General features: G+C 40.0%; 2 protein-coding genes across 2 annotated transcripts in view; both read right to left on the bottom strand.

The window, feature by feature from the left end:
- Nucleotides 1–1,189, bottom strand: part of CLGN (calmegin) — a 44,410-nt gene extending 43,221 nt beyond the window's left edge. The window contains exon 1 of the mRNA XM_040250468.1: nt 1,072–1,189. The gene's annotated coding sequence lies outside the window, so the exon portion shown is untranslated. The remainder of the gene's footprint in view (nt 1–1,071) is intronic.
- Nucleotides 1,190–12,019: 10,830 nt separating this feature from the next.
- The window catches only part of MGAT4D (MGAT4 family member D), a 46,423-nt gene continuing 46,245 nt past the window's right edge, over nt 12,020–12,197 (bottom strand). The window contains exon 12 of the mRNA XM_040251674.1: nt 12,020–12,093. Coding sequence (XP_040107608.1) covers nt 12,020–12,093 — 74 coding nt within the window. The remainder of the gene's footprint in view (nt 12,094–12,197) is intronic.

Genomic DNA, 12,197 nt, shown 5'->3' with positions numbered 1-12,197 from the left:
AGACAAAACTGTAAACTGAAAAGAAGTCAAACAATTGCCCAAAGGAAGGTTACCTTCAGGAAAAGACCTAGAGTGACGTAAAAATTTTAAAGCACAATCGCAAGGCTAGATCAAGGTTTTGATGTCTTTAAAGCATCAAAAAGTCTCCATACAAACTAACTTTCCCAATTCGAGAGTTCTTTCCAGGGCCACTCTCGAATGATCTGCTTTCTCCCTTCTGGACGTCGTTGCCATTTGCTTATATATCCAAAGCAAACACCTCGGATTCCTGTTGCTCCGGCAGGTGCTATAAATAAAATCAGCTAAAGGATCTGATCGTAAACAAGCCGTCGGCGATAATGAGTCTCGAGTCATTAGGGCTTCGTGGGATTCACCACAACGCTCTCCCTCCCTCCCGAGCGGCGCGCACCGGGCTCCAGGCGGCGCGTCGAGGGAGCGGCCGCGGGCCACCAGCGCCGCGAGGTCAGGTCCCTTCGCCTCTACAGAGGCGGGGAGGGCGTGAGCTGAGCCTAGCTGGGTTTGACTCGCCTGTCGGTGCGAAGTAGCGGGCGGAGTGAGCAGCGCTGAAACGAGACCGGCTCCCTCTCCATCCCTCGGGAGCGCGCACCGGGGCTCGAGCGTGGAACGGGGCTGAAATGGCAACCGCTGGAGTAACGGACTCGGCTCCCCCGGGCCGCTGAGCCCTCGGGGACAGGCCGGGCTGACGGGCCACCTGGCCTTCCCCGCGCCAGCCCCAGCGCCGCAGGTGGCCATGGACACAGAAGTCCCGGGGGTCCCAACCGACCCCGAGGGGGCATCACCCCACCGCCGCCCGCCCGGGCCCGCCTCCCTACCCCCGAGGCCCGGAGAGCCCGCCCGAGAACCTCTCTCGGACGCGGGCGCTGGCCGCGTCCCCATCCCCAAACTCAACACCCACCTCCTCACGGGTCCCCGCCGGGTCCGCCCGGCGGACGCCCAAGAAAGGGGCGCAGCAGGAACCCCCGCCCAGCGGGGAAGCGCTAGGACTCGGCTTCCTCACCCCCAGCTGGAGCGCAGAGGACGCGGAAAAGCGACCTACTACTGCCCACGCACCTGTCCCGCGGGCCCGTTTTCGGCAGTGGCAGCTCAGATGTCCGAGCCGCTGCCACTTGGTCCCCGCGTCTCCCCTAGCTCAATCCAGCCGCCGGCCGCGCAGCAGCGACTGCTAACCGCGCGTGCGCGTGCGGCCGCGGGCGGGGAGGAGGCGGCGGCCCCCGGCGCGTGCTGCGCGCACCTGCACCGAGGGGCTCAACCGCCGCGGAGGGACCTTCCCAACCAGGCGCCGCGCGGACCCCGCCGGCCGGTTGTTGCGTGCATCCGGCTCCTCGGATGGCCTGGGAGGAATTCCTCGCTATCCATCCGAAGACCCTTCCCTCCCGCAGAGCGCCTGCTCTCTGCAAGCAGTGAGGTTCTACCTCCTAATGCACATAATTGGGCCCTGAATTTTGAGTAAATCACATTTTAACAGCGTCGAGTTAGTACCCCAGGCCTTCCCTGGGGTTCTAGACGTTCTGGAGAGGTCATTGTGGTCAGCAGGGAGCTATTCTTCCCTGAAAGTGTATGATAGATATATTAAATATTAACATAATAAATAGTAATACATGGTTTCTTTTTGAAATGCTACTGGTAAGAATCGTTAATCTTTCGTTGTGTTTCAGTTCAGTCGCTCAGTCATGTCCGACTCTTTACGACCCCATGAGTTGCAGCACGCCAGGCCTCCCTGTCCATCACCAACTCCTGGAGTTCATTCAAACTCAGGTCCGTCGAATCCGTGATGCCATCCAGCCATCATCCTCTGTCGTCCCCTTCTCCTCCTGCCCCCAATCTCTCCCAGCGTCAGAGTCTTTTCCAATGAGTCAACTCTTCGCATGAGGTGGCCAAAGTACTGGAGTGTACTGCGCTCTAAACGGTTTTATTATACATTCATTATGTTATCAAACGTCCCAACAACCCTGGTGAAAAAAACTGAAGATAGTTACTTGCCTTTGGCTTGAAGTGTTAATAAATGGTGGAAATGGGGTTCAAATCTTTTCCAGAGCCTGTCATTTTAACCCACACTAAAAGTTAAAATGTAGCATAAACATAGTAGTGAATCACAACTGTCTTTGCCCCATAGATATTGGATCATACATCCCTTACTGTTTATTCTTGATAGTAAATTTTGACTTTGATTTTGGTATTTGGTATCATGCTTTCAATTTTATTGTAATAATAAAATACTTAGCTTGTAATATCTCTGTTAAAGAGTCTCAGATTAAGGGAATTGATGGAGCTCCATGCATAAAATGTTATTATTGGCTAGATATCAAGATCACTGAACATTTCTCACATTGCATCTGTGATAAGGCCACTATATCTAGGCTTTCGACACTGTCATCTTCTGTATCAAAGATGGTATATTTGGTATTTGGATGGTAATTATGGGTTTAAAAAGACGAATTTATTCCAGGTACTTTTAACAGTATTATGCTCTTTTCTTAGGCTTTGCAACTTGTTATTCAACATAATTCTGTGACCGGTAACAAATTTGACTTGTTAGAAAAGAATTTCTGAAGGATCCACTCAAAGTTTGCAATGAAGAAGCTGAAAGCTTAAACTTTAGGAACAAGGAATCTGAGCTAAATGAGCCCTTAATCTGATCCATTGATGTAAAGATTTTTTTAAAACTCCAAGATTCAGATATATGCTTAATATTTATTCTTAGTTTAGAATGTTGTTTGAGGGAGTACCTATTTATCTATTTTGTTATTTTAATAGGAATTCAGAATGAAAAGCTAAAGTGTTTCCATGTTCCTCTTACTGAGAGGCTTATCAGGCATTTATTGAATATTTATACCTTCTGTCTCCTAAACTATGAAAATACTGATAATGCAAAGATGACAACTATATGAGCTCTGCTTTCTAATAGCTAATATATTTAGAAAAACAGACATATCATCTGTTGACCACCATTCTAGAAAGAGACCCAACTAAGATAAAAAGGCATTTATCTGGGTCTGTTAGGACTCCACCCTGGAGACACCGACTCAAGAACTACCTGAATTGTGTTTTGCTGGACTACAAAATGAGGGAGGCTTATAAAGGCAAAAACCAAATGCTTAAAGTTACTTGAGTGGTTATCAAGAACTTTAATTGGAGCTGGCAAGTAAGGGTGCTTATTAAGTGAGGACTGGTGGGGGTCCCAAATGGCTGCATAGTTACAAGGGGAGAACCTGAGACCATAAGGTTGCAGCTGACAGGTGTTGTTTTGAATACAGCTGGTTCTGTTCTTGAGTCTGGCATAGCTCAAAGAAAGTTCAGGTTCTCAGTGGCGCAGAGACTTCTCTGAGACCTGGTCCTCATCGGCCACCCAACTCCATTTTTATATGCTTGATCCATGATTACTCCATTATAATTTTATTATCAAATTAAATATCCAATAATGTGTAAGTTACATAATAGAATGGACAAAATGCTGGGACAGAGTATGTTGCCATTCATTTTTCCTAAAGGAAAGTTTCATCAGAGAAGTACTATTGGACCCATCCTATGAAAGCCAAGGAAGTGGGCATTCTTGGTATCATGGTTGACATTTTCTGTCTCTACTTGTTATCAATTTGGGTAAACTGTATTACCCTAAGAAATCACTCATTTTTATCTAAGCGTTCAGAAATAAAATATCAGTAAAACAAAAATCTTTCATCTCATGATTCATTCATTACCTATGAATAGCTACTAATATCAACACAGCATCTAAAAATATATGCTAAGGTAAGTAAGAAAAACAACATAAGATGATGGTCTCCATGGGAAAATGCCTGCACAAATTTAGCTCCCATTATTTGTTCATAACTGTTTCAATTCTGTCACCAGGTAGAAGATTCATATAGAACACAGCAAATCCCTAGATACTTTACACACTTAGGTTAGACGAGAGTGTCTCTTTCCCTTCCACCAGGAGTATACCACATTTACTATCACAACTACTATTAGTAGTACTACCATATAACTATTTACTTCCACAGTATTTAAGGCAGATGATGGTGGCTCTTATCAATACTTGAGACACATTCTGGCAACAGACTTTCACTTGCCATGCCTCCAATGTTTATAGAGCTATTCATTTAAAAGTAATGTTGAAAAAAAATGTTTGGTCTGAATGTGGCTTCTGCAAACTTATCTGATATATTGAGTCAGTTGCTTAAATACATAATTTGCCTTCATATATATGTTTGAAGAAAAGTGATTTTTAAAAAGCAAAATCAGTATGTTATAAAATGAATGCCCCAACCAACCAGTGAGCACTATTTTCTCTGCTATACTTCAGATAGGTGTCTGCTGCTGCTGCTAAGTCACTTCAGTCGTGTTCGACTCTGTGCGACGCCATAGATAGCAGCCCACCAGGCTCCCCCGTCCCTGGGATTCTCCAAGCAAGAATACTGGAGTGGGTTGCCATTTCCTTCTCCAATGCATGAAAGTGAAAAGTTAAGATAGGTGTCTAAGGTTCTCCAAATCTCCCCCTCTCATACACTTAGACCAGAGGCTGTGGGTGGTGAATGAGACTCTCCAAATATCTATCATTTGGGAGCAGTGGGGATGGGCATGGAAGATGGGGGCATCTCTCCCAGCTACATTAGAAATATTTTCGAGAAATGCTTGGTGCTGACCACTGAAACACTCTTGTTCTGGAATCATTCCCTTAAGGACAGCAGTCATTGGGTTGAATCTTAAAGGCTGTCTTTTAACTTCTTTCTCTTTGTCATAACTTCCAGCATCTGCCATGCCCAGGGCATATTGGTCAGTGTTCAAATGCCTCTTTCTGAGTGTCACAGCAGAGTTCCCTTGGAATCATCTGGAATCATTCAGGCTTTTCAACAACAGCCAGTAGAATGTTGGACAGTCTCCTTTAATACTATTCCAGTTTATCGTATCAACCCTTCGGGTATTTTGTTCCAATCTTGGATGGTGAACTAAGAAGTCCTAGTGGGTACCTTTACAAGGAATCGTGCCTTCTTTTTGAGAAATGCTCTACCTGGAATTAGTTGTAATTTTTCATATTAACCTGGAATATGATCTGGTAGATTTAATTTTAAAAGCTCAAAACTGAAGTCAAATGTTAAAAATACATGTCTTTTATTTTTTTCTTCCCAACTTTATTGAGATTAGTTGACATATAGCTCCTTTCTTTAAAGAAGAAAGTGAAATGGTGAATATGAACAGTTCATCATTCATATTCACTTTGGTATGTGACACGGTTCATATTGATATAAATGTGCAAAGTTTTGACAGTCAAGGATAATACAGCAGTTTGAATTAAGATTTCCATATTTTATGAAGGATAAGAAAGAAGTAATATCTCATTATTTCTCAAAATAAAGTAAAACTCAATAAAATAACAAGAGGAAAAATAGATTTTAATAGATTCCTATAAGAAACTGATGAATTAATAAAGATTTAAAAGAATTTAACAAATAAATTAAAAAGCCTGATATAAGAGAAACCAGCACCCATTGAATAGGAATATTTAAAGAAGACATTTATAAAGCACAAAACTAATATTTATAAAAACAAATGAAAAAAGGAAATCAACTATACCTCAATAAAAATGCAAATAAGTAATGCATATTTTAAAGGGAGTATATAAAGACTATACATTCTTCTGTAATTCATATGAAATATAAGAATTCATAACTCTCAAAGTTTATCACACAAAGTTCTCTAACAACAAGGTAATTAAATTATAAATCAACAATAAGAGATGGCAAAACCAAGATATTAAAAAAAACACTCCCAAATAACCCGAGTTAAGAATGCAATAAGAAGAGAAAATATGAAATCTTTAGAAACTGAATGACTGTCAGAATACAGATACATCAAGATGCTTGTTAATCAGCTCAAATGGCACTTGGAAGTTTCAGTTTTAAACGCATTTGTTAAAAAGACAGGAAGATACTGTGGCGCTGCCAGCCTCAGAGTTGCTCGGCCTTGTGCTATTTTAGGTGTCTTAACACAATAGATAACAGCATGCGCCGGTTCACGCAGGACCTGTCCCAGATGACAGCAAGTTTCTGAAATGTTAGCTACTTAGCTAAAATGTTTAGCTATTTAGATAGCTACTTATCTTATTCAACAAAATATATTTCTTTATTTTTAAAAACTTCCCTGTCTTTACTTACTTTTATAAAAATTTGTAATAGTAAGGGTACAAGTATCATAAACAAATATGCAAATTTTTCTTGACATAGAGGCAGTTAAATATTTTCAAATCTACTAGTTTGTTCATTGTTCCTTCCTCTTGTAATCATTTGTTTTGAATATTACAATTTCTGAAAGATGCCATTAGAAATCACGGTGATCAGAGCTTCTTCCTGTTGTGCTTCATTTTTTCATATTTCCTGTAATAAAAATAAGAAATCTGTAACATCGAGAAATAGCATATTATTCATTCATAAGGATGTAACTGTTTTCATGACAGTTCCTTGACAATACTCTTTCCTTATTCTGTCCTTTTGCTACCACCTCGGTCTGCTCTATCTTTACATAAAAGAGACACATAAAACTTTACATAACAAATTTGAAGAAAATACAAACATGCTGCATGTCATTATTCAACAGTTAACGTATTTTGATGGGAACTATTCTTCTATGCCTTCTTCCATCACCTCCAACCAGGATTAACACAAAACAAATGGGTCATACACACACAAAAAGCCATTGTTTAACTGACATTCAAAGTTATTTGGGCATCCTGTATTTAATCTGGCAACCCTGCCTGCAACACATTGAAACACTCTGCCCTGAGCCCAATGCATTGCATTAAAAGGAAGATAACCTTTTGTGTAGGACGAAGCACTAGCAAATCATCACACTGTTCTCTGGCTTATCAAATAACAGAGACTCTTTAAGTACTTTGAGTTTTCAGAAGTTATTAGTACTGAGACATTTTAGTTGAAATTATTTATGTTTATTATAGATGTAGAAAATGAAATGGTAAAGGACATTTAAATTGAAGACATAGGTAAAATTTTAAAATTTGTCAAACTAAAATTCATCACGAAGGTGAATTTTTATCTCATTAGATTATTATTTTTGAACTATAAGCTAGATGAAGAGATAACCTAAATTATTTTTCTGCTTAATAAACTATATATAATTTATCTAATAAAAAGAATTATATGAGAAGTACAATAAATAACTGGTTAAGGAAAAAATACAATAAGGTTTTAAAAGGATGTAAAAGGAATAAATATTAAGGAAAACACAGCAATGAAACTGTTGCTATGGTGGTCTTGATTATAGAAAAGATGGAGACTTTTACCTCTCTGGGGACACGTATGTAAATCTTATTTTACTTAACAAGTCAAAAGTTGAAAAAAATTGAAATGAAATATCCCAAGTCTCAGTTTAAGGTATGGAGAGCTAGACTCCACTGGAATGAGCGTAAATGAACAGAAAAGGCATTCATACACTTTACAACATAGTTTGCAAACCAACAGATTCTTCCAAATGTACCAAAACTTCCAGGAAGCCTCATCCTTTTCAGTTTTATAAAGGAATATGAAGATAAATGCAGGGTCAGACTGAGGGTGAGGGAAAGGAAATAAAATTTATCTATATTGCCACCAGGCAACCAAGAATCACCAACTACTTGAGAAAGTGTGCAACAAGACAGTAAAAGATCAAAATAAGTAGGCAGATAGTTTGATTTTATTATAGAAAAAAAACCCAGCTCATTCAGAATGCAGAAGAGAACTTCAAAATTGCTTATTGAAAAGATCTAACTAATACTCAGAAATTTGAGAAAAACTGTGTCCTCAAAACAAGAAGATGCTAGGAAAAAACAGAAGAACATTTCTAAAAACTTCAATAGAAAAGTTAGTCAAGGAACCCACCAAGTACATAGGAAAACAAGTACAGGAAATAGTAGATAAAAGCTATGACATATAGAGGATTGGCTCACTAAGTTTAATGTCTGATTATTAAGACTTTCAAAAAATGAAAATTAGGGGAAAAAAGAGAGGCAAAATAATCAAAGTAATAATATGCCTTGGACTAAATATCTGTGTCACAGTTCCTTAAATTCGTATGTTTGAAGTGTAAATCCCCAAAGTATTTGAAAGTGGGCTCTTTGGGAGATTACTAGGTCATGAGGGTGGAATACTCATGAATGAGATTAGTGCCTTTATAGTGAACAGTGAAGTTGCTCAGTCGTGTCCGACTCTTTGCGACCCCATGGACTGTAGCCGACCAGACTTCTCTGTCTCTCCATGGGATTTTTCAGGCAAGAGTACTGGAGTGGGTTGCCATTTCCTTCTCCAGGGGATCTTCCCGACCCAGGAATCGAACCCAGGTCTCCTGCACTGTAGGCAGATGCTTTACCCTCTGAGCCAGAAACCAGAGCTTTCTCTGCTCTTGGCCATGTGATGATATAACCAGAAGACAGCTATCTGCAAACCAGAAAGAGGACCCTGACCATAACCTGCCACGTTGCCACCCTGATCCTGGACTTCCCAGCCTCCAAAACTGTCAGAAATAAATTGCTGCTATTTAAGCCACTCCATCAGTGGTATTTTTGTCATAGCAGCCCAAACTAAGATGTAATAAAAATAAATAAGAATCTGAGCTGAATATTAATCTATCCTGCAGAAAAAATAATAGTGTGGAGAAATAAAAATTAGCAGCACAGGTATAGTATTTAGCTGTAGAAAGATAACTACAAGAATTCAAAGTAGGAATGATTAAATGTTGCCTCTGGTGAGTCAGACAGAGTAGGGGAAGTGGGGAGAGGGGACTGATGCCTTTTATTATATTCTTGTTATTAACTTTTAACTATATGTCTGTGTATATTACTTGATAAATAGAAACAAAGCTATGAACCTTAAATATAATTGAATTTTATTCCATTTTGAAATGCCCTGTTTGGAAAATGGAAGGGATAATCCATTTTGAAACCTTTCATCAATTTGGAAACATCTAATTTTAGGTATTTAAACGTCCTAGGAAATGAACAGTCCATCATTTCCCTGAAGTTGATTTAAACGATGCTGAAAGCACTTCAGATTCCTAAATTGGGAGGGAAAAAGGAGTGATGGTGGTCTGCTTCTTGTTCTTGTATGAAAGAAGGGAAACATTCAGAAAGGAGCTATGAAAGGAGAAAGACAGTTGACTGATTCAATAATGGATAAAGGTGCCTGGGAAATTCAGTACCTGAGCTATTGATACTTTATTTCCACAAAGCAGCTGGGGATCAATCATATTTAGAGCTATAGTATGTTTGGGTATCTTTGAACATTACAATGTTGAAAACTCCACATGTGCTTTACCATATCTCATCTTTGTTTCAAGCTTTTCCTGATCTCAGTCCCACTTAAAAATGAAAATAAAAACAAACAAACAAAAAAACTTTCATCACGATGCAAGTCTTAACTGGAAGTCACCAGTGCAGAATTATGTTCATGGAAATGTACCCACATTGAAGCGGTGCTCTGTGGATAAATAATGTATACTTTCATAATATATAAAGCAAGGAGCAGAAAGCCCCTTTGAGGAACTCTGGAAGTGCACGGGTCATGAGGAAGCCATGGAGGATGATCGGAGCAGTAGTAGGCCATGTGGGGAGGAACCCTGGAGGCCAGAGGCCACCAGTGATCTCAGCTGCCCGGCACCAAGTGTGACCTCAATTCCTGATCCTCCACAGGTGACCACCGCCTTCTCAGCTGTCTTCCTTGTCCATGGGCCTATCTCTGCTCTCAGAATCTTATGTGAAACTTTCTGGATGAAGACCTTCCGTGAGCTGTACTTCTGGGTTTTTCCCGAGAATAGAAGAGAATGGAGAGAGGATAGCAATGATGCAGGATTAACGACAGATGTTAAGTAAAGGAAGCAGTTGAAACAACGAATTACATTTATACTAAGGTACTAATTTTAAGTGTAATTGATTTTCTCCGAGAGATAGGATACTTGTATACATAAAAAGGGAAAACTGGTGTGCTGCAGTTCATGGCGTCGCCGAGTCTGACACAACTGAGCGACTGAACAACAACAATACCTAAAAAGAATGAACTGGAAGTCCTGGAAATTAAAATTTAGTTTTCTGAAGTTTAAAAACAAATGAAGAGACTGAGAAGTAAAAGTTGCAAGAATGAACTAGTAGTCTGCCTAGTAAAATGGTGGATCAGACACAGGTACTTTCACTCTTTCTTGAACTCACACTTAAAATGACATTGAGGGCCATTTAGAAAATGCATGACCTTACAAACAGAGTGAGAGAGGAGACAAAGGAAACAAAATGAACGAAGTCTAAGAAAGCTGTATCTCAAGCCTCCAGCAGGAAACGGACAAGCAATCTGCAGTGCAGAACCTGCCACGTACTGCTAGAAATGGATGTGAAAGTGGGGCAAAACCATGGGGATGGCTTGCAAGTCTGTCTGAGAGGTGGTTAAAGCTCTAGAGACCATCTCTGGCTGCTTGATTTCAGATGACTATCTTTTCTCCACTCCTGAAGGATAATTCTCTAAAAAGGAAAACACGGTATCTAGACTCAAACCAGGGTAGGGGTAGTAATGAAAAACAGGATAGGATAAATAAATGAATTCTGACAAAGTGAACACTGAAAACTCCATCTGTCTTTGCCTACATGGCTCTCATATTCTCTAGCAATTTAAGCACGACCTAAAGATACTAACATAGGGAGACTTCCCAAGGGAAGGACCTAGCCACTCCTCCCACAGTGAAAGGGACAAATCCAGCCGTGTGCTACATCCTCCAATCAGCATTCTCTGCATTTGAACACACAACCCACCTACCATCACTGGATATATGAGGAAACACTTTAACATGAAAACAGGGACTTACTTCAAAAAAAAACTGGAGGAAAGAGAAACTATACAGGAAGTACAAAAAGATTTTATACAAAAATTATACAAAAAAAGATTTCATAAAAAAAAGATTTTAAAAGAAATCTTTTTAAAACTATTAAAATTCTCAGAGAGTTGATAGTCGCTCAGTGGTGTCCAACTCTTTGCAGCCCATGGACCTCTCCAGGAAAAAACACTAGAGTGGGTTGCCATTCCCTTCTCCACGGGATCTTTCTGACCCAGGGATCAAACCTGGGTCTCCTGCATTGCAGGAAGGTTCTTTATTGTCTGAACCACCAGGGAAGCCTCAAGCCTGCCAGGCTCCTCTGTCTGTGGAATTCTCCAGGCAAGAATACTGAAGTGGGTTGCCATTCCCTTCTCCAGGTGGGTCTTTCTGACACAGGATTGAACCCCAGTCTCCTGCATTGCAGGCAGATTCTTTACCACCTGGGTCACCAGGGCAGCCCTCAGAGGAATAAGTTGAACTAACTACTAAAATTTCAATCACAAAATAACAACCAAATGTTACAAAAAGAGGCAGTGACATTAGGAGAATAAAAGGGGTTCTTAGACATTAAAAGTATATTAGCAAAACAAACAAAAAACCAACCAAATCAACCAGCCAATTAAAACTGCCCTCCCCTGCAAAAAAATAAAAGAAGCTCTAATACAAAGAATGAAGGATAAAATTTAGAAAAATTCCCAGAAATTAACGCAAATAGAGAGAAAATAGGAAACGTGTTCCTTAAATAGATCATGGAAAGGGGAAAATTCATAAACAGAGTAATCTGTGAATATTTTCCAAGAATCAAAGCCTGAGTTTTCAGATTAAAAAGCCCCACCAGATTTAAATACAAGAACATTTTTAAAGGTTTGGAGATGAGGAAATTGACCTTATATAAAGAAACAAATTAAAATGGCTTTAACCACTTTTCAATAGCTATACCCTTGAACACCTTCAAAAATGGGGGGAATCATTTCCAACTCAGAATTGTTTGCCCAGCTAATTTAACATTTAACAGACTGAAGTCATTTTAAGATGTTTTATTTCTCCAAGACTTTACAACGCACACAATCTTTTTCAAGAAATTACTGGTGGGTATGCTTCACAAAAGCAAATAACTAAATGAAGAATGATGTGGATCCGAATCCAGAAAATAGGGGAATCAACTCAAGAGACAAACAGGAGGATCCTGAGATAACTGCCAGAGCCGGTCAGAAGGCCCCAGGAGAGAAAAATCTGTCAAGTGAAAGCGATATAAATGCAGAAAAGCATTTGGCAATATTTAACATTCAGTCATGATTTTTTTAAACGTTCAAATATATCAAAAAAAGATTTAGGTA

The sequence above is a fragment of the Oryx dammah genome, unplaced genomic scaffold (assembly GCF_014754425.2).
Source record: "Oryx dammah isolate SB20612 unplaced genomic scaffold, SCBI_Odam_1.1 HiC_scaffold_12, whole genome shotgun sequence".
In the NCBI taxonomy this organism is placed as follows: domain Eukaryota; kingdom Metazoa; phylum Chordata; class Mammalia; order Artiodactyla; family Bovidae; genus Oryx; species Oryx dammah.
Note: the sequence above shows the minus strand (reverse complement) of the source record. Positions and strands in the feature narration are given on the sequence as shown.